This window comes from Aptenodytes forsteri, unplaced genomic scaffold, assembly GCF_000699145.1.
Source record: "Aptenodytes forsteri isolate BGI_AS27 unplaced genomic scaffold, ASM69914v1 Scaffold114, whole genome shotgun sequence".
NCBI lineage: Eukaryota > Metazoa > Chordata > Aves > Sphenisciformes > Spheniscidae > Aptenodytes > Aptenodytes forsteri.
The window spans coordinates 2,713,200-2,740,587 of NW_008795364.1; the positions used below are offsets into that span (position 1 = coordinate 2,713,200).

Below are 27,388 nucleotides of genomic sequence, written 5' to 3' on the forward strand. Positions count from 1 at the left end.
TAAATCCAAAACACAGCACTGTACCAGCTACTAGGAAGAAAATTAACTCTGTCCCTGCTGAAACCAGGACAACTTGGAAAAAATAAGCCTTTTAAAGGACCAGTGTTGTGGAACCTGGATGGGCAGGGAAGTAAACGCTGAGCCACTTGATGGTGGTGGTGGTGGTGGTAGTTTTTGAGTCAGGTGAAAACCAGCGTCATTTGAGCAGTAGGTGTATCATGCGATATTGAAATCTCAGCCCAGTGAAGTGAGAAACCTGGTAGAATTCTTTTTTCTATTGTTGTTCATTGCGGAGTCATCATCTGTTACTATGGTAGCAAGCAATAAATAATGATATAAAGGGATTAAAATGAGTGCTGGTATTGCTGGCATGTGGTTGGAGGGTTTTATTCTTGGTCTGAGTGTCATTTGTGCAAAATATGGTGGTGCATTAAATTGAAAAATAGATTTATTTTTTTTTAAGTTGCCCATTAGTGACTTATGGCAATGGTTTCCTGAATGAGGCTGACCCTGCAGGCCTTGTGTCACATAAATTAGTCTTTAAATCCTATTTGGATGGACTGTCTCCAGCTACTCCACTCTGATGCAACAGTGTCTACAAAGGCACTTCTCAGAAGACTGAACAGTGGGCCTAGCAAGAGATTTCACAGATAAATAATGAATAGTTCTGAATATTTTTCAGTTAGTGTGGTTGTGAATGGAGAGGAACCTGGCAGGAGAAAGGAGGAACATATCAAATATATCCCAGGAGCGTCTAGAAAGTTGCTTTTTCTAAATTGGTTTACAAATGCAAATAAACATTACACAGTGTCTGAAAGAAAAGTCATTTTTATTTTGCGTAACAACCTAAGACCACTCATTCTTTTGCCTGAGGAAAAAAAAGAGATTTATTTTTAAAATTGTAGCAGAAGGTAACAGTAAGCAGGACTAGCAAGCTGCATGTCTTTTGCACATACGTGAACTGAGTTGAGGAGAAAGAAGAATGTATGTTTACCACCTTCCTCCAAAACCTGGGGCTGGGCACAACAGCTATCCAGGGAGAAAGCTGTAATGACCATTTCAGATTACTGCTTCCTTTTATTCAGTGGAGCGCAGTTATAAAATAATGCCACAGCGGTTCTTGTTCAAGCACCTCCTACGCTGAGGTCTCCTGGAGCCACAATGTGATGCGAAACTCACCTGAACTCCTCCTTAGTCCCAGCATGGCCTTCCAGCTGCGGGTGAGAATTGGTGCATCTTTCCTTTCGAGAAAGAAAGAACAAAAAAAAAGAAAGGAATTGTGTCTTTCTACCATTATGACTGGCAGGGATGTGGTATGCTGTTATATATGCCTTTTCATGTTTCCGTTATGCATATTAGGTTGAATAATTGTCATTATTACTCCACACAAGTGCTTGTTCTCCTTATCACAGGGACACGTAGTTGGGAGATCATTTCTCATCGTTGTTGCTGTTATATTTGTGTATAACACTTTCAGTGTTAGAAGACATCCTAAACAGAACAACAATAATAGTAAAAATGGCCAAAAAAAAAGAAATTACAAGGATATTGCTAAACAGTGTGACTGCTTTTAAACATTTGTGCACAAATATTAGATCTAGGTTTGGACCACTGTGCTCATCTTCCATGGTCGATGACCTCAGTTAAAGTGAGGCTAAGTTGTTGCTTTTCAGATGGATTTGAATTTTACTTACGTTTTCCACTGATGCAAGTACCTGCTGTTTTATGATACAAATGTGCATAAAATGGAGACGCTTGTTGGCCACATAGTCATTTGACTGCTGCTGCTTAGAATATGATAAAAGCTCCTTCACGTCCATGATGCATTCGGCTTCACAGCGAAGAGAGAAAAGGATCTGAGGATGTCAAATTCCTCAGGATCCTGCTTTTCAGTGGAATCTGGTGCTCATAATTAAGGGAATTAGTAGCTGTCTGCCTTGGTTAATAGTCCAACATGTTACAAGGCTTAGAAAATGTAAGAGTTTGCAGAATAAGAGCATATTACTTAACAGGATTTTGGTGTATTTTATCAGTTAATAATACATACTGCTATTTCAGATAGCCATGGAAAGCCAGTCTTTGTGAGGGTTGATAGATACACTTAAGATACACTAATTGCTGGCATGCAACCTGGATGTTATATTCCACTAGCCTAGAAAAAAACATCACCTGGATCCTGTGTACAAGTATCTGCAATTGCAGGAGAGTCCAGTTAGAAGATCAGTGGTCAGGGGATCTTTAGTTTTACTGTGCTACGAGGTTTACGGCTAATTTCTTATCTGAACGTGAGCACTGAAGAAAAAAAGGGGATAGCAGAGGAAACATGAGGGCAAGGTATGTAAATTAAGCAGAGAGGAGGTAGAGTGAGGGTGACCGTGCTTGACACATTACGCTGTTTCCCATTGGAGAGCATCCCATTAGTGCTATTGCTGTTAGGAGAAAAAGGGGCGAGGGGGAAGCTTGTTTTCTGTGGTTTGAAATGTCATGCAGGTAGTACTCTAAAGCTGCAAACTGTCAAATGTTTTTCAGTAGAGTCCAAATATTTTTAACTTCAGAATTTTCCCTTTAAGCTGATCCAGCCTGAACATTTACATCTCACTTCTGTGAGATCTAATAGGAAAAATCTTGTCAGCAGGCTGATAAATGCTAGTCTTTTTGTTTGATTGCTTGTTTTTTTTAGAGAGATCTGAAGACTTAGATTTGTTTTCTGGTGCTCTGTTGGGAGGCAGTTTCTACACCTTGGATAGAGGAAAGGGATGTTGTATGGTATATTGCGTGTGAAGAAGCTTCACTTAACTCCTTGCATGTAAGACCTAGAGCAGACTGAAATGCAATGGATTCTGTGCCTGCCTGCAAAATTTGCACTGGTGAAATAGCACTTCATGAAATATCAGGTGGGGTACATGGTTGTCTCTGAAAAGTTTTGACTTTTAGTATTTCACACATGGATATTTTTCTGTAAGTGTGTCCACAAACAAAGTGACCAAACTCTGGAGAGCTGGCAGCCAGATCTTCAGTTTCATGAAGGTTTGTGACATTCTTGTGGGCACAGGACAGTTTGCATAGATTTTCAGTTTCATGAAGGTTTGTCACATTCTTGTGGGCACAGGACAGTTTGCATGTGGGGAATTCACAGACACATTACCCTATATTGGATTTCCTGCTTTACTCCTTCCAGGAGTTTACAACTTCTGCTCAAGCAGAGCCGTGTGTGCTCCACGGAGATTTGTTCCAGGGGAGCTCAGGTGGCATTCTCCTTGCTGCTGTCTCCTTAGGATTTCCCCAGACATCTGAATTTTTGATTGTGCTCAAAGATTCCTGTGCATCCCCAGTCCCCGCTGAAACTGCCCACTCTTGTGAATGCACTGGCTGTTGGCGGGTTTCATGTGGCAGGGAATTTGCCACATCTTTTCCCTGCAGATAGGCGGTTCTCCAGAGATGTCTCTTGAACCCCTACAGGCTTGAACCTCAGAGCTTTTTGATAGATTAAAACTCATTCCGTTTTCAGTGAAAGCTGTCATAAAATGTCATAAAATTAAATTTCTTTGCTGCAGGGGCTGAGAGACTTCCCCAACCAGGTTGGATAATTCTTACAAGTAAGACCTAGAAATACCTCCTCTTGGCTTTTTTTCCTTAATAGGATGGGTAGTATTTTTTCCCATGTGTGTTTTAGATATACCATCTATGGAGAGCAGCAATGTGTTTATCATCAACAGTGAAAATACTGACCTGGAAAGGACTCTTTTTTTTTTTTAAACATATGCATTGATATGGATATAAGGAAAACAAAAACCCCACAGCTGCTCCGCCTGCAGGGCTTTTCTGAATAGCAGAATGGATCAAAGGATGTTTTTATTTCCTTGTGAAGAGGAAAAATTCATCACTTTATAAATCACAGCAAAAACAAATCAAATCAATACCAGGAGCTTTTTAATAATCATGCATTTCTTCTGGCTATCCTCAGTATAGGTCTCAGCAGTGGGTGCTGCACACAGCTAAAAAGAGTGAACTAAAACCTGTCTCTGACACTGGTTTTCACTTAGCATTAAGGAATTAACTGGAGTACCAGACTGTAACATCCCAAACACTGACGTGCTTAGAATCTGAGAGCTAAATCTGTATTTTATAGCTTGAGTTCATCTGAACTGTGAAGTGGTATTATAAAATAAATTCTTCCTTTCTTCAGAATTCAAGAACATGTTAGGTAGTTTTACTTTTTTCGTCTGTTGTGTGCTGTGGCTGGGTCGTTAATGCACTTTGTCCGGTTGTTAGCAACGCATCCTGAATGTCTTCTGTAGACCATTGCGATTTGAACACCTTTTTTGGTTGATGAATAAAGGAGACGCTCTCTCTTACCTTCTGTGGAATGTGTTGGCTTCTGTCCTGATGAATGTTACTGTAGGATGCAGTCATTTATTTTAACTGTGTTGAGAGACTTTCAAAGCCATTATATGATCTTGTTACAAGCCGGCATATTCGTACTGTATATCAAAGGATGAAAGTTAGCGCTGAGATCATTAAATAACACTTACTTTCAATAGAGCTTTAAAAAATTCTGGCCCGTGAATTTTGTGATTAGAAGTAGATCATCTATTAACAAGTTGGTGCATGGCTAGGGAATAGATCCAAGTGCTTCCTAAACTGGAGAAGTGTTGGCTGGGTACAGCAGTGAGCAGTAAACAGGGTATAAAAAGCTATGAGTAGTAGAGAAAAGGATTAAGAAAAACATAAAGTTTTGTATTACCTCAGAAATAACTGAGTCATGCAGTTGCTTGGTGCAGGCGTGAAGTTATTAGCAAGGGAAAAAACACATCACAATATTTTATTGTCCCTTCTTTAGGTGTTAGGCGTCCAAGACTAAAACCAAATATATACGTGTATGGGTTTTTCTTTGGTTTGTTTTCCTTACTGACATTTCATGTCTAGACAAAGTGTGATAGAGAAAGCTATTTCTGAATTATTTAGCAGTAATTAATAATGTGAATTAATGTTGTGCTGCAACTACATTGACCCTTTCTTATACCTACATTGCATTGTTCAGATATCCAAGGATACTACCAAAGTGATTTTGCTTAAAGTGTTACATTTTATTTTCTTTTCTTTTTTTTCAGGTTGACTTTGAACAACTCCAGGAAAACTTGTGTCAGATGGAAAGACGGTGCAAAGCATCATGGGATCACCTTAAGGCTATAGCAAAGCATGAAATGAAGCCAACTCTAAAGCAAAAAATGTCCGAGTTCCTTAAAGACTGTGCAGAAAGAATCATAATCCTGAAGATTGTTCATAGAAGAATAATTAACAGGTACGGAATTAGATTGGTGACAGCAATATCTTGATAATAAATGACTTGCTAAAATTATAAATTATGACATCATAAATATGTTTTTAAGTGTGTAATCCACATTCCAGCAAGTAGTGTTACCAGGATGTATGTGGTGCATTCTTTGTTATAGACACCATTTAAGAAAGATCCCTACTCCAGAAAGTTTCTGAATTTCTGATGAAAAGATCAATGATCCAGGCAATCATTTATTCCCAAGGTGCAATAACTGTCTTTTAACACCTAGTCCCCAAAAGCCAGCAGCTTTATGGTTAAGTTGCTATATTTTCTGTCCTTCCCTGAATACTTTTGAGGGGGATTGACTCACTCTCTGATAAACAAGAACAGGCTGTAGCAAAAAAATGAAGTTCTAATGACGAATTTGTCATATGCAGATACTGAAACGAGTCTTGTACAATGAGTTCTTCTATAGGCAGCACCACTCCTATTTGCAAGGTCTATGACTTTGTGTTTTATGCCTACGCAGCAGAAGACAGAATTAAGATTCCTCTCCTTAGGACTTGCTGTTGGGTTTAGTTTCATCCAATGGAGTTAACAGTAATTGCAGTGCTTTGAAATGTACATATTCATGGTAATTCTGCAATACACCTGAGCTGCTTTTTTTCAGATTCACAAATGGAGCTTAAGTCATCTGAGTAATTTATCTGTGTTCCTGCTTATTAATGAAATTTTGAGAGATTTTCCAACTTGTGAATAATTTCCAAATTGCTGTGGTCAAAATTAGGATCTGGATTCCAAATGATCCTAAATTTGTGGATATACTCTTGAGAAGTTGATTCAGCTCTTCTTTTGTTTTCATAATGACTTGGTTTTCATGCCATAAGTAAGCAGACATCCCAATTGCAGTGGAAGGGAAGTGAATTCACCAGTTTCCTGTTGTGTTTATCATATGCATTGTACAAATAAGAAAAATATTAACTTTTTCCTATTATGTCCTGCAACTACTACTATACTTCTCCAAAAATGTATCCGTGTACATGCATCTTTCTAGGATTGGGAAGACTTTTTATTGTCAGGGATGTAGATGCAGTTAAAAGGAATTCCCATACATTTTTAAACATTCAGTGCTCTATTGTAAATCATGCAATATAGAAGCAATAGTAAAAGTTGCAAATACTGCAAAAGCTCTGAATGCCACAGAAGCAGTAAAACTGTGAATTGAGAGTATCCCAAACTAAAGTACTTGGTAGATAATACAATTTTATGGTCAGTTTTGTGAACCAGAAATGCTTTCCTTCTTGTGTTTGCTAGCCTGTAAATCTGCATTCTTCTTGTCTAGACTTTCCCCAACATCCTAACAGCCTCTTTGAAGTTGCTTAATACAAATAAATAAAATTGAAACTTAATAAATATTTTTTCTATAACTGAAATGAAACTGGTCATTCACATGCCAAATTAGTCATATAAAGTAGATGGAGTTCCATAAACATCTTATCTCCTGCATCAGCCTGGGAAAGTGGACTGGGATGAAGTTATCATAGACTAGACTTTCATGGTTTTAATTATAAAACATGCCAGTGTTATGCAAAGCATCCATGAAAATTCTGTAGCACAAAAGAAATGATGGGAGCTAATAAAGTAATAAATGGATTCACTGAAATGTGGGGTTTTTTTCCAGAAACCATCAATAAAGATTTTTTCCCTTTGCATTTATGAACTCATTGTTTTCCAGGTTTCACTCATTTTTGTTATTTATGGGCCATCCTCCCTATGCAATACGTGAAGTCAACATCAATAAGTTCTGCAAAATTATTAGCGAATTTGCTCTGGAATACCGCACCACCAGGGAACGAGTTTTGCAGCAAAAACAGAAACGAGCTAACCACAGGGAAAGAAACAAGACCAGAGGGAAAATGATAACAGATGTAAGTGGCAAAACGTATCTCCCACAGCATGGATTTTTAAAACTTTCTTTCATCGAATGTCGTATACGAAGTGTTGTTACTCTTTATTTTTATTCTTAAGAGGTTCTTCTACTGTAAGTAATGAACTCTGTTCTCTTAGAAGAAAAAACTTGCAAGTCCTTGATTGTGTATATTTCTTGCTTCATACCAATTTATAGAATGACAACAAACTGAAATTAAGCATCCAAAAAGAGCATCTCTGTGTGTTGCACAGACGGTGCCCAAAATATCTAGAAGACACCAGGAACTGTGTGTACCTGATCAGCCAAGAATATGAAAAAGGCAAAAAACCTAGAAATTAGGCTCCTAATTGAGGGCGTGATTTAAATGATGAACCATTGTAGCCATTTAAGTGGTTACAATCGAATTTAAATGGCTTTTTTCCTCCATCTTTGAATATTCTAATACAGTCTTTAATCTTAGTATTTTATCTATTTTTATGTGTGTATATATATGCATGCACACGCGCAGCAATTTTCTTCTTAACTTTAAAGCACAGAACAGCCAATTTTATGGGAACAGGCTACTTTGGGGTTCTGAAAGAATGGACAAATTTATGTTCACAGTAGATGTTACCCTGCAAATTTTTTGACTGTATGATTGCATACTGATAGAATAAATTAAAATAGGATTAGTTTTCTCAGCATAGCAAGCTTTAAAATCCCCTTGATTTTTTTTTTATCTTCTTTTTTTAAAATTGATGTAGTTTGACTCAATTCAAATAAAGTTTTAAGAAGTGCCAGTACTTAATAAAAGTTTCCAGCTGTCTCAAAATCCAAATCTGGAGTCTCGATCAGATGCGAGTGGTTCATTGCATATAAAGCTGCCCCTGCCTTTGGCATGAAAAGCCCTAAGCTGATTACAGTTTTATGGCTCAGGCAACATGGGTCAAAATATAGATATGTATTGAGACTGATATAAATTGAGATTGTATTTAAGTCATTGACTCGCCATCATTTGTAGATCTTTCCTGGCAATATCCTCTTTAAATTTGGAAATCTGCCCCATCTAGAGAAAATGTTAAACCTGTATTATTATCTCAAAAGATTTTCCTTTTGGTCTAGCCTCAGGTTAAGAAGAGGCTCTGATTTTATGCGAAGGGTATAGTATACAATTTTTCAAAACTACCACTGGGGAACTGAGATCACTTTCTTCAGTTGCTTCTCGGTTTTCCTGCCGTATTCTAGCAGAGCTAAAAGATAACAGTAACCGAAGAGATTAGTGAATTAAAATGCTCATTTCCTCAGGTAGCTTCAATGCTTTTCACTAGTGTAAACAATACTGAGACATGAAGGAGTTACTGTTTTCCTACTGTGTGATGTAGTGTTTCTGCATTATCTGTCCAGAAGAACTGGCTGTGGCAGGACAGAAAGCTTCTCTACGTCCTGTTCCTGCAGGAAACACGTAGGGAAAAGGAAAAGGAAATCTGATCACTGGCAGCTGGGTTCAGGAGGCGGAGAGAAGGGACCCTTTCAAACCAGAAGGTGGCTCAGGGCTGACGGCTAGTCAGTGAGGAGCAGAGCCAGGGACGGTGGCTGTTCTCTGAAAATGTAAGAAAGGAGGCAGCTAGGCCTTTCCCAGAAAATTGTATTATTGGAAGAAGATCTCTTGTTCAGCTCAAGGTAGTGTTGGGATTTGAGAAGAATTAAATGCCATCTGACAGCTAGTGTTCCACCTAAATATAGGTCTCCAGAAAGGGAGCATTTTTTGCCTATCACTAATTTACAATTATATAATGGTCCTATTAGCTTAAAAACAAAAAGTCTGCTGGAGTAAAAAACCACATTCTTTAAAACTCCCCTTATAGAGATGTTGTTTAAGGGAGTTATTCATGTGGCCGTATGGTTATTTCAGGACTTACTAAATCTCTTTAACTGTAGCCCGGTAATATGGCCTCGTTCACCATTCATTTGATTGCAGTATATGGTAAAACAGAATTAAAGTTGCATCAGACTATTTGTCACAGCTTCCTTTGACAACTTCAAAGTCAGATCTACCTCAAAACAAGTTTCCAAGTCAGCAGGATGGAAGATATTTATGTGTGAAGAATGATGAAAAAGGAGAGTTTTATTGTAGTCTTGTGTTGGCTGTGATTTTTATCTGGTCTTGATTTTCTTAGTGTTTTATATTTGAAGGCATTGGAAAGGGAAGATATATCAGTAATGCATTGACAGTATGTTCAACTAGTTACAAAACACTGATAGAAGAAAGTTTAGATCTTGACACTGGAAAGAAACTCTTTGTAGAAAGTAATCCTAATAAGAAGTAGTCATGTGGAATTTTAATTTCTGCTTTTGGTGACCTAGAAGGATTGTGCGGTTATTTGATATTTACCTCCCTGTCCTTTTGAAAGTTTCCTCAGGATCTCATTTTTATCACCTTACAGTACATTGCTTTTAGGCAGAAGAAGAGGGATTTTAGCAAAAATGGGAAAGGAATAAGCTAGAATCATCCCAGTTCTTAACGAGAAGGCACATATCTCTTAAACCTTGGTCCCCCCTGCAGACTTGGAAGGCAGAGGGGTGCTGGCTCTTTGCGTGGAGAGAGTCTGCTGGCTCTTTGCGTGGAGAACTTGCATCAGCTTCAGCAACTGCTCACATGGAGTAGGGCTGAGAAACACGATGGGGAATATTTCCAGTCTTTCTTTCAGACTTTTACCACAGAGATCTTTATATGTTCTTTAATAGCTGAAGTGGACTGGGCACTGTCAGTTTAAATCTTGGTGAATGTTGGCCACAAGAGAAAGATTGGGGGGGGAGGGGGGGGGTGTGTAAGGAAAAAAAAAAGGGAGAAGAACAGTGAGTTGCCACAGGGAAAATTGCCTAGTCTCTGTAACCTTATATCTGGCTTTAGCCAATGATAGCACTCATTTCAGGCACGTGAAAAATAACAAGCAAGCAAAATAGAGAAGAAATGCAATTATAGATACAAGTCTGAGCTTTTTAATGATTTTTAATAATAGTAGGTAATATAAGCATCTGTCTCCCAGATGTATGAAGCTCTGCTTTTTACAATACTTAAGAGTTTCAATTCCAAAATTGCTATGTAATAGAAATAATATTTTGAAATGGCAAATCCACCACATAGAAATGCTAGTCTAAAGGAAAAATGGGAGAGAGGGAGGGAGAAAGAAAGGAAGGGAGGGAGGGAAGGAGGGACATCTCAGATTGTCCTGCAACTTCCAATATTGGATGACACAAGAATCAAGCAGCCTTTTTTTAAAAAATTAACATCTTGTGCCTGCTAGCAGTATTCAGTATAGCAATATTCTTTCAGCGCTTTTTGGTAATATTACATGTTAAAAATTTCCTAATTTATTAATATTTCTCAGTGTATTTATAATGATGAAATGAAGGAGGAAATAAAAGGCAGAATGTACACACCTGGGTGAGAACAGATTCCCTTGTGAAACAAAAGTTTGATTTATTTATTTTGCTACTTTGAATCCTGTTGTCAGTATTTGCTGCGGGCAAATGGCTCTCCAGACATGGAAACATGATGGGGATGGTGAACTGCTCCTCCTGTGCACAGGAGTAGCTTTGGGTGCAGAAGGACAGCAGTTCTAGGTGTGAGCCCTCTCCACCCAGAGCAGGAGGAAGGGAAATGGTCATGCCCCGGGTACTGGAGATGAGCAAAGTCAAACAGAGAGGAGTACATTGCCCTTAAAGAAAGTCCACAGCAAATCACTTCTAGCTAGATCAAATGGGCAGGAAGGCCAGCAGCTGGGACTTCCCTTGTAAAAATCTAGCTTGATATAAACTAATAATATAATACACTTTTGTTTGGAGCACACACTTTGTAATGTGTGTACGCTGCTGTTTCACCTTTCCCTGAGTGCCTTTTGCATATTGTTTAGCTTAATTTCCTCTCCTCCTGCCTTTTATTTATTAGATAGATGTACATATGGATTAGAGTACAAGTATGTTCTTGCTTCCCATTCTTCTCCTTTCTGTTTCTTATTCATGCCAAAAAGTGAACGATGGCCTTCTTCAGAAGAATTGCTTTACGGTGTGACTCCCTGCCACCCGGGGGATGGAAAAAAACAAAAGGATTGTAAAGGGAATATCATGGAATCATAGAATAGTTTGGGTTGGAATGGACCTTTAAAGGTCATCTAGTCCAGCCCCCCTGCCGTAGGCAGGGACATCTTCAACTAGATCAGGTTGCTCAGAGCCCCGTCCAACCTGACGAGGTCGCGCTGCGAAACATCTGCCCATGTTTCTCTCAGTGCCACTGTCCAAAGAAAAATAAGCATCTCACTCTTTGAATAAAACATACCCTTAAAAAGTAATGTTAATGCGCTGCTCAGCACTCTCACAGCTAATCTTCTTATGGAGATTGTGCTGAAACTAAGCTGAGGGCCAAAGTAACATGGAATCAAGAATAGTTTGGGTTGGAATGGACCTTTAAAGGTCATCTAGTCCAGCCCCCCTGCCGTAGGCAGGGACATCTTCAATAGATCAGGTTGCTCAGAGCCCCGTCCAACCTGACGAGGTCGCGCTGCGAAACATCTGCCCATGTTTCTCTCAGTGCCACTGTCCAAAGAAAAATAAGCATCTCACTCTTTGAATAAAACATACCCTTAAAAAGTAATGTTAATGCGCTGCTCAGCACTCTCACAGCTAATCTTCTTATGGAGATTGTGCTGAAACTAAGCTGAGGGCCAAAGTAAATCAGACTTTCATGTTTAATAGGTCGCGCTGCGAAACATCTGCCCATGTTTCTCTCAGTGCCACTGTCCAAAGAAAAATAAGCATCTCACTCTTTGAATAAAACATACCCTTAAAAAGTAATGTTAATGCGCTGCTCAGCACTCTCACAGCTAATCTTCTTATGGAGATTGTGCTGAAACTAAGCTGAGGGCCAAAGTAAATCAGACTTTCATGTTTAATGATGAATGTTTCTGGAACAGAATGTATCAATCCTAGACTGAAATCATAGCTGAGATGGAGATAAGGTAAAAAATATGTATTAGTAATATGAGGGAGGGGAATAGAATTGGTGGAATGCTGCTTTTAAAAAACAAAACAAAACCCACAAATAAAAAAATGCATCGAATTTCTGGGCTATGTTTGTACTTTATAAGCAGTCAAACTGAAAATTATGGAAACAAGGAGCCCAGATACTTGAGAAACTGTGTTTTACTTTGGGAACCTTCCATGTGGGGCATCTGACAACCCTATGAAGAATTCCCCAGGCATTTGGGAACACAGCTCTAAATAGTTTGCTAATTCCCTGTAAATCCCCAAATTTAAGAACACTCCATATACCACAATATTTTGATATGCCCATTGCATTTAATGTAGTGTAACTGTCAAGATAGTTTTACACGCCTGCTGTCACAAAGCATGAAAGCACTGAATGACAAAGGATAATTGTATCTCTCTAATTCCCAGGATCTGATATCAGGCAGCTACTGAAGAACTTTAAGCATTTATTCAAAGACTACTCAGCATTTGACCTGAGTGCTCTGCTAAATTGGAAGTTGAAAAGCCCCAGCTTAAAAAAGGAATTAAAACAAGCACTTCAGTGTAGAGAAAAGGAATTGCCAAGAAGCTGACCCCTGCACTGGGAGAAAGCAGCCAGGACCTCCCTGTGCTGAACGCAGCTGGAAAAAGGAGAGGGAGTCCTTCCTAGTGTTCTCAATTTTCAAAGGGCAAAAAGTGGGCAAGCAACCGCATGGCTCAAGGGAGAGAAATAGGATGGGTTAGGGCTAGTTTCAGTTCGTAATTTCTCTAAGAAAAATCAGGAAATTTTTATATACCCTACTGACAGTGATAGTCCGTTCTATGTACAATTAACTTTAAAAAAAAAAAAGCAAGCTGATTATCTAAGGAATGAATTTCTTACACGCTTTGTATTTTTATGTCCTCCTATAATTGCATAAACAGTACCATGGTTACCTCTTACTCTGTTGTGGTTGACCATACTGTCTTTCCTAAATCTTGCTGTTTGTCCTTCTCCACCCTGTCCTTTGTTTCCGGTGGCAGACCGATGAAGAAGAGGATGCTGAGGTATGGTTCTCTGAAAGAGCATGTCATTCCCATGTCCCCCGTGTGCTGTGACACCTAATTTCTAACTCAGATAGTATGGACTGCTCAACTCCATCTGCTCAACTGGAACTATGAACCATGACATTTTTCTCATAGCTTTTTGGCTCAATCGTAAGAATGCATTTTTACAGTCAGCTTTAACCATATGCATACCTGCTCTCTTGAATAAGGATATCCTGATCTGAGGCCTTAATAACGTTAAGTTTCCTCATTTCTTTTCCTTAATGTCTGTTTACTAAACTGCAAAGTATCCCCACTACCCAAAACATCAGTGATCTGAATGTTATGGGGATCATCAGTTACCTTGGGCTACAGATTACCATGATAATTTCATACTCGTTATTAAGCTGTGTAAGTCCAAATGGTATTATTTCATAAAGTGTTCAAAAGCATCAGGATATAGGGATGCAAAGCAAATTGTAGCGGTTCTCTTTGCTGTATGAACTGCGAATAAGATACTGCAGTCACCACAGAGGTGAGCCACAGAGTAGTTCACGTATTTATCATAAAGTGCTCCTGAAGGTGATGTTGAAAATGAAGAAAGGAGTGAATAAATAATTTAAGAACTATAATGTGCTATATTCATAATAAAACAATTTATTGGTTTGAGGAGCATCTATTGTGCAATGCATTTTTTGTTCAGCATTAGAGCTTTCTTCAATTTGCTGAACATAAACAATGTGGCTTAATGCTCACTGTTTCATAATGGCAGTCATTTGCTCAAGAGGCTGGGGTTTGGGCATTAATCTACAGCAACATCTGAAAATTAAAGAAGTAAAATAAAACTTCTGGCTATAGAGCTTCTCCCCCAGTGATGATTCATGCTGTATAGCTTGGGGCGCAGAAAGAAAATTACACAAATTAGCCTTTTTATGCCAACATTTAACTAACCTGTGTGAATAGTAACTAATAGTTATGTCACGACTTTGTCCTTTGGTTTTTTTCTGGATGGTATTGATCAGCGTTACAAACCATTGTGTGTAAGAGAGTATTCTTAATGCAAAAATGGCATGCACTTTCATAGAAGTTTCTCTCTAATGGTTTTCTGTCTTTTAATTTAACGTGATACTCTAGCACTTGCACACTTCCCACATCAAAATGTTGCAAGCTAATATTTTAACAAGAAAACAAACTTCTCACTATCAAAAATAAATCTCACACTGATATATTTAGTTCAGTGCCTCGTAGGGATTATTGTTTTGCTACTGCTCCTCTGTTAACTTGCTATCCTACCCCGTAAAGTCATTATGTGAAAATAGAATTACCCTGTCATTGATTTCCAGATTAGATACTTTCAGTTTGCAGTCTTGACAGCCCCAGGGACTCGATCAAAGCCCTGAAAGTAGGGCCCAGTCTTTTCTTCCAATGTACTGTTCTCTGACAGAAAGGCTCTGCAGGTTTGCATCCCTTTAACTGACTAGCTCGATACCGTCAAGTGAATAATTAATGTTGTTTATTATGCAAAGGGAGAAGAGAATGTAGCACACCTTCTTTCATCTGTGCTGAATTGGTAGGAGTAAGAAAGATTAAAAAGAAAAAGAAAACATATTTCAGTTTCTGATGCTGGACTGATATGACTGAAAATACTGAGGGATATTATTATCTGTTGATGCCTGTTTGCTGTTGACAGAGCCTGTCTTTTCTGCAGCCAGGACTGTATTTTAAATGTGCTTTTAGCCTTTCTGTAGATAAGAGCAGTGGAGCGAATACCAGCATCACAGCCCTTTGTAGGCAGAGGCTGGGAAGGGAGAGCAGCCCAGCGATGCATGCTCTTCTCCTTAGAAAGTATCTGTTTCTGCTGTTCTCATCCATTTCTAGACGGCTGTTTTCAGTCACCGGTGGAGCTGCTGCATCCACGTGCTATGCAAGCCCAGCTAATGTAGCCGCTGTTGTTAATGTAGTCGTGGTGACAGGAAAATCATGGGGGGGGAAGCAGAGGGCAGATTCCTAAATCTCTTGTAAGGTTTTGTTTGTTCTTCTAACTGCTGACTGCAGTTTTTGTGTTTTGGCCATGAAATAATTTGGCTGGGTGTTTTGGGACCGGGGATTTTTTCAGCATTACTGGTAATGTATTTTAAGGTTACTTGTAGGTATTTGTGTTTTAGACCATTTTGAGAGTTTTCTGTGCAGCAACGCAGAGAGGCAAGAGGGAAAGGTCTCTCTTCCTCGAATACTCTTCTCCCAGTTTTGCCTTGTTACTGAAAGGTGATGGTACAGGAAAAAGCAATTTCTTATTTGTGTCGGGTCTCATGCTGTCTCCCTCAGTGTCATACCTGACCCCAGATCAGGCCCAGCCTGGGTCGAAGGTTTCAAAGCAAGCTTTTACCTTATACTCTCAGACAGAAGGTCAAAATTATAAGGCTTGAGCTAATGCATCTGGTTTTCCTCTGATTCTGTCTGCTGTTCCCTGCTGCCGCCCTGTTTCCAGTTTATTTCTGCTCAGGGTGCATGCTCTGGGAGAGGAGCAACTGTTGCCTGGCTCTTTCGGGAGTATCTGCTGTCCAAACCAGCCCAAGAGGACTCTTCTCTCCTTGCAATTCGCGGTCAAGACTCTGGCCTATTCTCCGTGCTGTTTTCTGTTAAAACAACAAATCCGTTTTCCTCCCGCAGTCTGGCAAGTTTTCCAGCAGCTCGCCCCCCTGCCAGAGCCAGCCCCAGGGGCTGCAGTACGCTGAGGACGCTGCAGAGCATGAGAACATGAAGGCTGTGCTGAAGACCTCCTCCATCAGCGGGGAAAGCACCACGGCGCTCGGGGTTCGCACTCGAAGCCGGGCCAGCCGAGGTAAGTGCCAGCAGTTTCCTTTTGGCCACATTTCTTGTGGCACAGTAGCTGCACGGTGGCCTAAACGCAGGTTGTGGCCCCCTTGCGTAGCGCTCGCGGCAAAAGGGTTGAAGGGGAAGGAGAAGACCCCAGTGGTGTTTCCACACTGGAGGTGGTGATTTGGGGCACGGGGATGTAGGAGAATTCATCTGAAGTTTTAACGCGTGGCTCACAGCCAAAGTAGTGCCTGGGGACATTAGGAGAACAAGCCTGCAGAAATTCATACCTCTCCCCCCACCCCTGTGAACATGGCTGCCCACCAACACCCCAATTTTTATTCCTGTTCTCATCATGAAGGCAAAATAGGGGATCCACGATGTGGTTTTCTTTTTATTTTCAACAGAAGCAAGTAGAAAGTAGCGATTCACATTGAAGTGAAAGGGCCTTGCAGCAGTTTAGGAATGACTGGGGAGAGGAAAAAGGGTAGGAAAAAAACGGTTAATCTTCTAACCATCTCCCTGCTAAACTGCAAAGCTAGTGGATTAAGTGGAGCCTAGGAGCATAAAAAGCTGCTGTGGACAGCCCCGCATCTCCTTGCTGTCCTGACAGATATCTCTTTCTCTGAGGTCCATGGCTCTCTGCTGTTTCCAAATGTCAGCATGGGTGATTTCTGAAAGCTGACAGGGAGGAAATGAAAACCTAACCCAATCCGCCGATTCCAACACCTGATACTCTAACAGAAGAGCTCACTGGTACAACCATTCTTGGCAATGAGATAGCCTTGTTTTTTGTCCAAGACATGATTCACTGGTACACCTCTTCATTTAAGCAGCCACTAAACCACTTCCTTTATGCTAAATCATTTTACAGACGCTGGGTTCACCAGTTTATTTTCTTTCGTCTTCCCCTCACCCCCTCCCATACACATGATACCTGGAAGAGGATTTTGGAGTAAAGGTGATGCACCAAATTCAAGTCTTCAGTTTTCTGTTCTGGTATTTCTTTTCCCTCACATCTGGATATCTTACACTTTCTTGATTCTTTTTTGATACCACTGATAGCACATCCAGAGAGCATCCACCACTAAGTCTGTGTGTGTGTAGTTTATTAATGCTTGAAACCATGATCCTGTCTAATTTAGAGGTTTCACAGCCCCAATTTAAGAAGCAAGTCAACTAGCTAAAGTACAAAGATGAAATAATTCAAGCTGCACTGCAACAAGCTGAACAGCAGAAGTAGTCCATTGAATGCTAATGAGCAGTGTGTCCTGATAATGAGAGTCAGCTTGTGTTCCCCTGAAGAACAGCAGAGGCAGAGGATGGGGGAGCCAGACAGAAGCTTGTCAGGAGCTTCTGTCGTAATACAACTGCTTTTGACGATAGCCAGGAGAGAAGCAGCAGAGCAAAGTGCTAATCAAAGCTGTTGTTTATTGACATTGGGGACGTGATATGGAGTGGCCTCGCCAGTGAATTTTTAGCTGCTTGCAATTCTACCACACCCACTCTTTTGCAAAGCTCGCTGTCGGTGTTCTCGCTGCATACTAGCCTTCAAATTATTCAAAAACAAAAAGCACACGGAACAGTAGTCTGTAGTGGCGGAACCCAGAGATGTGTCTGACACAGCTCTGTCGAGTAAGGAGTGCCAAAGCCTTGGGTTTGGAGACATGGCTCACTTGTTTGTTTGTGGTTTTAACCAAAATTGCTTATTTAGCTTTTCAGCTTGCCAGCAACTCTTGCTTTTCTGCTCATAACAGGGCACACGCAGTTGTGCCAGAACACATACAGCTCTGTGACGAGAAGGTGAATTCTTCATTGTGAAAAGGACAAGTAGATAAGTCAAACCACATTTTTTGCCCTTTTCATGTCTTCTTTGCACTAGGCTGTGATACAGATGCTCAGAAATGGATTCATTCTCTCTTTTGGTACAAAAGACCTGTCTTGCTGATTTGCATCAATTTCTAACATGTGCCATGTCTTCTAGTCTCTGTGTAATAGGAGCAGAGGGAAACATGGTCACACAACACTCCAGCAATCCTTGGCTGGAGAGACAGTCTCTAGCAGACAGTTGCCAGTTGTATGGTCAAGTATAAGACTCTGAGGCTGAAGGGAATAGAAAGTTATAATTGCATTTGAGCTCTCGGGTCTCTGCTGATACAGCAGAGAGTCTAGGGTATTATTTAGAAATATTCTCCGTTAGGCAGTCTTCTACTTTGGCCAATTTGAAGTAGCAATGACTGAGCTGTCTGCTGTAATTCCCAAAAAAAACCAATTGCAAAACCAAAGTGATACAAGAGACTTCTGTCTTCTTTTCCCTCAATTCATTTGCTGGACTTTTCCAGGCCGTATCGGTTCGTGGAACGCTGGCAACGATGATTCACCTAATGCAACGGATGACGCAGCAGATGAGATCATGGATCGTATTGTAAAGTCCGCCACCCAAGTGCCAAGCCAGCGAGTGGTGCCTAGAGAGAGGAAGCGGTCACGAGCAAATAGGAAGTCATGTGAGTATATGGCTATTAATTTTCTCAAAATAAGCAAATATGCAGATATTTATGTATATCGGTGTAGGAACCAGGCCTTTACTATGCAGACATGCATTGGTAGTTCATAGTAGCTTGAGTGTATACTTAATGGTGGGCATATATTCCTCTTGCTATTGTTTAAACGATGTATGCAGTGGATGACTGTCTTCTACAGAAGTTGAAATGTCCTTAGCAGTAAGAGAAGAAGAATGTTTTATGGTGCTTTAGAGCTTCTCTGATGACAGTACTTATTCATAACTAGAGAAGTCAGATCAAGACCTCAAATGGAGACTGTGAAGGTACCCTGAACTGGCATGAAGATTAGTAGTTGTATCTGTAGTTGAATTTATTCCTAAAGCAAAAAGTAGTTTGAGAGATTTCACCTCTTAAAATCTTTCTCTCTTGTGCTGTGTACCATCCTTCCACAGCACTGAAACCAAAATGTCTACTGCTGCTTGGCTGCAAAGTGGTTATAGAGGAGCTTAACTTCCACTGGGAAGAAAAGGTAGCACATTTATAAGGTGGTCTTTCAATGGTGTAGTGTGGCTGCAGGGCTGAGCTGCGGCACCCGAGTTCGAGCAATTTGATTTTGTGCTTTATTAAATACAATGTTTAAGAGGTGATGACCTTTCTAGTTCTTTTTTTCCTCATGTGCAGACACTACTGCAATTACTGTGAGAAGGATAAGTACCCAAAGAACATAAGATTTTAGTGTTTAATGTCATTCACCATATGTGGCTTTTTGACTACCTTTCCATCCATCTTTTTAGCATTTCTGGGAAGTTAGGACAAAGAGGAGACAACAACAGTGAGTGAAAAATCACACAGATTTTCGGTTTTTGTGGAATTGTTCTAACATAGCGGGTGATCAAAATCACTTGGTATAAGCAGTGATTGCTATCAACTAGCATGTGCTGAAAGCATATCCACTTTCCCCAACGTGCTAAGAAAGGGACTCCTGCATGCAGCAAGGGCAAAAGCAAAGTGGACACCGGTTAAATGAGCCAGACTTTAAGCAAAGAAAATGAGCTGACACTGGATTGTCTGTCTTACTTTTCATCATACACTGTGCCGTACCTCTTTGTGGCATCACCTTCTGCTGCTACCCACTTCCCCACACGGTTCTGGTGTTCTGCACGTGCTGACTGCCCTAGTTGGCTTGTGCATATCAAATAAACCTCCTGTATGTTTGCCTATTTCCATGGTTTATCCCATGCTAAAATATCTCCTCTGTTAGCAACGCTATCTTCATGCACACACCAAAAAGTCTTATTTCTGCTTTTTGCCACGTACCTTTTTCCCAAAGAAGCACTTGCTGCAGGAAAAAAAACAAAACAAAACAGGATAATGATAATAAAAATACTATATATTTTTCCATGGAGTTCAGTAAAAACATTAACAGGGATTAAGCATTCAGTAAATGTTTAGGCTGGGACTGATTTCCATTGTAATTAATCATGATAGAATCCAGCTCTTTTGCTTGTTTGTTCTTCAAGATCTGGATGAGACTCTTAAGTGGATTAAAAGGCAGTTTCAAAACAAACATAAAGTTCAGTAGTTTAGCGTCACTTTCAGCTGACATACTGAAAGAAAGTGTGAAAGGAGAATATCTTAACTGAACTGTTTCACTCCGATAGTCAATATACCTGGATGATGAATAAATGAAGTAGTTTAGCTCTAAAATACACTCAGCTGGACTGATGATATGGCACCTCCAGGAAATGAACGGAGACCAGCCCTTGTCACTGCATCATGTGAGTTAAACGAGCAGAAAATCTTCCAGGTAGAAGTACAACACAGGTCCTCAATAAACATATTAGAAAGTAGATTTTTAGGCATACTTCAATGATTTAGATTAGCAGACGCTATGATATTTATTGTCTGCAGAGCAAAGAGACCCTATTATCTGATGAGTTTGATTCACCACCTTCAACCTTCAGGCTCCCATACACTTCCTTTGGCTTTTGCCATGAGCTTGGTATTCAATCCATTCATGAACATCAAAGCGAAACTCAGTTGAAAGGAATGATTTTTACTGTGCATCATATGTCTCATTACTTCCAGTGCAGAACTGGAAATCTTCTTAGGCTTACTTAGCATTCGGCAAAGATTTTAGTGAACCTGAGCTGAGATACGTGTTTTTAGCAAAATCAGAAACCCAAAAGATTTATATGCAATTGCACTGTAAACATTTCCTCTGGTTCAGGTAGAAGGTTCTCATGGGCGAGGGATTTTTTTTGCCATTAAAAAAAGACAGAAAAATGTGAAGTAAAAAGCAAGTGATACTCAAGTCATTTATAACTAGGGGAAAACAGAAACAGGAATATGGAAAAGGTTGAGTTAAACTCAAGAAATAGTTGTAATGGGAAAATGAGACATTTTGACATGTTCCTTTGAATCATTTTACCTTTTGTAATTGTTGAGCAGCATGACTGTGTCTGGTATGCAGAGAGCTTAGTTAGATCTTAATGACGTCGAAGAGTTTGAACTCTCAGAGCAATCAGCAGAACCGTAAATTGGGAGGAGGAATAAGGCAGTGAGTCATCCAACAAAAGACAGATGGAAACATCTGTATCTGTTGGTTGAAGATACGAAGGGTCACTGATAAATCCAGATATGACTGAAGTTGACTGAGACCTAGTAGGAAGGAATTTGTTCGGTGACGCTGAAATGGACTACAGAAAGCTAAGGTACATGATAAGTGCATAACAACTGAATTCCTGTGATGATCTGCAGAGAGAGAACTTAATTCTGTGCTAGACCTTTACACAGTGGAGGTTTTTAAAGGTCAAATTTGACATTTAGAAGTACAGTAACCAACTGGAAGTCATTGCCTCATGATGAGTGTTCAGTGGCCTGCCAACCAGACATACTGGAGCGGTGTTATATATGAGAAAACAACATTACAGTTGTATTCATTCATTAGAAGCCTCATCAGAAAGCCACAGCATTGAATGAGCCACAGAAACTGAAATGCTCTGTCACCCCTCGAGGTGGTCGTTCAAAGACAGCTTCAAGGCAAGTTGCCATGGGAAGCTTCTACTGTTTTTTTTTTTCTCTCTGATGTCCTTATTCTGTGTGTAAACAGCAGACCCCAGCTTCTAGAGATGTCAGATCAGCATACTTTAAAAGCATAAAACACAAATTAGGTTGAGAATATACTGTTTCTGTTTTTGAAGACTGAGGGCGGCTTTCTGTGAGAAAGGTTTTTATAACATTGTGGGGAGCTGTTCAACTTAGCAAAGAAATGAAGAATAATATAATTAAGATTGTCTGGTTCTCCCATAAGGTTCGGATGACCTTCACAGATGATGCCATAACAAACAATGAGTGCAAAGGAAAATTGGGATAAGGAAGTTTTAAGATTCATTCCATTTGATAGTCCGAATTCCAATTAATACAATTGCTGAAGTTAATTTTAGCAGCTTACAGAACAGTATTATAGGCATCGCACCAGTGGATTTGGGGAAATACAAATGAAACTCTCTGTATGAGATACCACTGAGATTTCAAAAAACAGTCAAGAAAGGAAGTTATTTAATACAGAGAGCTGAATATAAAAAATTAATATAAGGTAGATAAGCAGAGTTTGCTGTGCGGATTACAAGAAGCGAGGTAAGAGAAGAAATTATGCAAAGAAGAATAGGGCTGCTTAGAAAATCCTGTTACTAAATGAGAGTTTCACACCATGATGAACCAGCCTGTGCCAATTGTTTCAAATTGGGGGAGAAGCAAAATAGGTCTTACAGCCACGGCAGCTTTGAGGCAACAGAAGACACATAAAGACTAGCAGTATCATCCACAAGATAAAAATTTTACTTAAGTACATTTAATTAAAAGAACCCCCCCAAAACTCCATAATAGGCAAATAGGAAGATAATGCTGTTTTCCTTCTTGTCCTGGCTGTTTATTTAAAACATCCATCCCCTAACATAAAACCAATTCTGTCAGGATTAGACTCTTACGGAGGTGCCGTCTCTGTGTTGGTCTTGTTGAACTGAATGGATCTGTCTCAGGAGAATGATAGGGTTCCCATGAGTCAGCATCACGAAAAATCATACTCCAGTTTAATAGTCATGAGTAAGCATATGGCAGGTATTTGCACTAATTCTGGCATACACGGAGCAATACTTGGAAATGTTGAGCCAAACAGGGTTGATTTTTGACCTCAGCGAATGGCCGTGGCAGGGCACTGAAAAAGGACCAAGAGAAAGTCCTAGGGATTCGTTACCTTGTTCAAGTGCTGATTAAGCCACAGGGTGGCAAAACCAGACCGGCTGACTAGCAATGACCTTAAGGCTAAAACATGAACCTGCAGGTATCTTCCTCCTTCTTTATGAATTGTTAGTATTAGCAACCTTCATGCTTGAAAATGTGTCTCCTGGCTCCCTAAAGTCAAGGCAGTGGTCAAAGAGTGGGGATCCCGACATGGTCTTGCCAACAAATAATTTCAGATAATTGTACCAAGGAAATAGCTCTTTAAAGATGGCTTGACTACACAGCACTGTTTGCATCTGGATCTTCAGCTGACCTTGAATGGTAAATCACAATGTAGCGCCCAGGTGTGACTAATACTTGATGGTGAGGAGCACAGTGGTGGTTGTATTGGATTCTGCTGGAGACACTGCATGAGGACATTGCAGAGAGGCTTGTTTTCCCCCACATAGTTTTATCTCAGAGTGTCTCTCTGTGTGTGCACCCCTTATTTCTCTTAGATTTTATTAAAATTGAAAATCCGCTTTAGATTTGAGTAAGAGAAATGGTTTTGGAGCAGATCATAATTGAATCAGAATTCAATCCGATATTTGAATGAGACGACATGATCAAAATTATTTGTGATGTTTAAAAAAGAAAGAGGAGAGACATGATAATGCCTTGTTCTTTTATTAGGTTTTGGAAGCACATGTTAGCCTAATAATATACCCTGTGACTGATCCTTGAGATATGGAAACATCTCATAAGGATTTATGGATTTATTTGCATAATGACTTGCGGGGAGTAAAAAATTCTTACAGTCATTATGCAGAAATGGATCTGAGGCACCGCCCAAGTAATCTGTCAGACTCATACAAGTGCACTGTGGAGGAGATAGGAATTGAGTCGAGATTACCTGAATCCTAGACAAATAAGCTCAGGGCCGGTGGATTAAACTTAACTACAGAACATCCCAGGTCAGATATTTCATATTAAATTCCACCTTCGGTAAAAGTGAAATAGGAGTTAGCGCACTGTCATCAGGTGCCAAAACGTGGGAAAGAGCTCTGCCAAAGGACCAGGCGTGGAGACAAGCTTTAGACAAGTTTCAGTAACTCATGCAGCGCTGCTTTGGAATAAACGTGTTTGTAAGCAAACAAAATACTAGATGGGAGACTATTTGAATCCAAAGGTGTGTAATTTTTGTTTGGCATTCATAGGGTGCTTCAGTTAACTTTTTCTTTTTCTTTTCTTTGTTTTTTCATTATTTTTCATTTTCATGTCTCTCCACTTACTTTTTCTGGCTATGAAAAGGTACAGAAGTGCCAAAATACCAGGAGGGAGACTGTTCTTCTGGTATTTATAGCCTGACTAAAAGCAGGAGTTAATGGAAATTATGCTTTTAAAAAAATACAAACCTTACAAGAAGAAAGTCTATATAAAATGCTTTAAAGGCAAGCAACTTCACTTAGAATTTGCAACTAATTATTTAGGATTTGAGTAACTGGATCCTATCAGGAGTTAGAGGAGGGGGCAGAGTAATCTAGTTAGTGATGCACATTTAGCAACAGTTCTTTGCATTTAGAAAAAGTAAATGTATCACCGATAGTATTCAAAACTATCAAAGTCTGTTTGTCCTCACACAAAGTACTGAGCCTTCAGAAGGTCAATATCCAGTTAATAAAAATCTAATTATTGAATGAAAACAGAACGTGAGATAAAGCACTTAAAACTCGGGCAGCTGGAAGGTTATCTCCATTAGATGCCAAGATAGCTAGTGTCTTTTGGATGCCTTTTAAGTAATACATTCTTTCATCCTTAGGATGGCAAGATCTTTGCAAAAATGACAGAACTAAACTCCATGATCTACAATAAATAAAAATACAAACAATAAATAAAAATCATTGATAATAGTTAATGAATGAATAATAAATACAGTTGACCACAGTAAGCTGTAGAAATTGATGTACCTGATCAGGGTGAGGCCTCCGTAGTCCCGTATCTCATCTCTGCCAGAGGCCGGCATCAACAGCTGTAGGAGAACAGACAGGAGAGGTAGGATTAGTTGAGTAACCTATAGGTCTCATCGTGGGTTTTAATAGTTGTAAATCAGTGTATTTATTTGAAGCATGAGGCTGAATAGCTGGCTCCATATTTTCAGTTTTGTCAATTGTAATTGATGACATATATAATTGTGATTGTTGATATTAATACCATTTCTAAGCAGGTATGTATTTATGAGTGTTTAGTTTCTGCTTTACAATGTGTATTACATTTATTTTTATAGCTGTCTTTCAAAATAACTGGTCTTGACAGACAGGGGTAGACATTCTGCTTTTTAACTGTTCAAATGTATAGTACCTATGTATTTTGTTGGCAGTCTCCATGAGTTTCAAACTGTATCTTTCATATCTCAAGTTTTGTTCAAGAATGTTTGCCTGATCCTAGCACTGTGAAAATGAACTTGTCATCATTCTGTACAGTTCTACATCATGTAGAATTCAGAACAAAAGGTTTTTTGAAAGCCTGGTTTAAAATCTAGTTTAAAAAGTTGCTCGTAAAAGAGGCTTAAATTCGTTTTCCAGTCACTGTTTTAGAGGGATCTCTGAGTCATTTCTAGAATGAATTTTATTCTGATACAAATTATTTGTTTTGGGGCTCCTATCCTCAAACTTTCTGCTTGAAACAGCTTTATCTTTTTTATATAAGGAAAGTCAGATATAAAATTAACCTAGCCTGCACCATTAAGTACATTCCTTAACTTTGCATTGGGTTCCAGTACCAGTATTTAGAGATACTGTGGACTCCAGTATTTGCTCAAAATTGAGCAACATTGTTTTAACACAACTGAAAAAAAAAGATGAGAAGTCATTGCATTGATCTGGGAAGTCAGAAATAAATATGTGATGTTTACAAAAAATAACATATCTTTTATCCCTGTTTATTTCAGTTCACAGGGAGAAGACAGAGATGTTGAACACTACACAGACATTCACATGCTCATGTATGTTATATTACACAAGCACAGAGGACATGATGTAGGTACAAGGAGAAAATCACTGCTGTAATGGGTTGTCCCTAGTGATTTTAGAGCGGCTGTCACCTCGTGTGATGATTAAATGCCTGCCCAGATGTGCTGCTCAGATTTTGGTCTTAGCAAAGAGTACATCCTGGTAGCAGGTGAAGCCTGTGTCCCGGCAGGGCCCTATAGCATAGGGAGACCACCGGCACGTCCTCGTGCTCTGTCTCCAGCAATGGGAGAACCAAAAAGAGGGAGTGCTCTGCAGCTTCCCGTGGGCTTCTAGACAAGGATTTACTAAGTGCTGGAATTTCTCTGGCCATCTCTTCTTGGCCAGATGACACTTTCTTTATTGCAGAAAAGAATAAGCTGAAGGTGATGTGGGAGAAACCAGCAGGAGATGAGCAGCTGAAAAAGAGCAAATGATGTCAGTATACGTAGGAAATAAAGCTGTTCATGTTCCCAGGTCACAGAATATTGGTATTGACATTTTCTATAGAAATACTTCTGTTATGGTGTACACTTTTGGTACTTTTTCAACTGTAGTTCTGTAGAAAAAACTAATTTTACTTCTTTTGTTTGCATCTTACAAGAGATAAAAATAGTTGTTTTCACTTCTGGCAGTTTGGCATTCACTGCATCAGCGAATTCATCTACATTACCCTCTGTTTTCATTTTAGTTGGCATATTTTAAAGGTATATTTCAAGGTTTTTGAATTCTTGTCACAGGATTCATTCCCAAAAGTGGAATTTAAGTAAGTTTTAAGTATTAAAATATGTATGGTTAAGTTGCATGCTATCAGCCCTAAGTTGATAGGATATTTATTTTGTTCAGTTTCTTTCCGTATTAAAGTGGCTTTCAAGTTTATCTCCAGTCAGCAATATACTCGTTATTCACATCATTCTTCCTTCCTGAAAGATGATGGTTATTTTCAGCATCCGAGTAAGAAAGCAGCAGCAGTGAGTTGCTGGCTGACAAGATCACAGACTTATTGTGGAAAGCGCTTCATTTGAGAACAGGGAAGTACAGGCTTGCTTTTCAAGTTGCCTTACAAAAGAAGTGCAGTAACAAAAGCGATCTCATTTGTGGCTTTCTAGAAGAGCATCGCGATATCACAGCTGCCAAAGAGAGCCCTCTGCTGCTATGAAGCAGTTTAGCACGAGGATCTGTGAAGGCAGGAATTTGAGTACGCTTGGATGCGTGTGTCAAATGTGTTTGGAGGGAAGGCTCTCTTAGAAGATGAACAAAAATGTTTCACGCAAAGCTACTTCAAATTTATCTTGCCCCAGCTCTATGTCAAAAAAAAAAATATTTAAACGTATATATATGGCTTTCTCTAGGCAGAGTAACACCACCTGATTAGCATAATTACGAGATTGTTTTGATCATAGTTATTTTTAATCTCATAGGCTTGTAGAGATGATGCCTTTTACTGTTTTATTTCCCGGCGCGGATTCCTAATGGGGATAATTAATTTGCACCCCACAGAACCCGAGTGGTCAAACATGGTCACACTTCACCGCTGAGTCACTCTCCAACAGACGGCTCTGAGTTCATAAGCCTGAGCTACCCCCCGTAGCGCAAGTCTATTATC

At 39.6% G+C, this 27,388-nt stretch overlaps 1 protein-coding gene across 1 annotated transcript in view; it reads left to right on the forward strand.

Annotated features, from left to right (window-relative positions):
* The window catches only part of FHOD3 (formin homology 2 domain containing 3), a 467,442-nt gene that overhangs the window by 433,086 nt on the left and 6,968 nt on the right, over nt 1-27,388 (forward strand). The window contains exons 25-29 of the mRNA XM_019472318.1: nt 5,112-5,302; nt 7,014-7,206; nt 13,236-13,259; nt 15,909-16,080; nt 18,398-18,559. Coding sequence (XP_019327863.1) covers nt 5,112-5,302; nt 7,014-7,206; nt 13,236-13,259; nt 15,909-16,080; nt 18,398-18,559 — 742 coding nt within the window. The remainder of the gene's footprint in view (nt 1-5,111; nt 5,303-7,013; nt 7,207-13,235; nt 13,260-15,908; nt 16,081-18,397; nt 18,560-27,388) is intronic.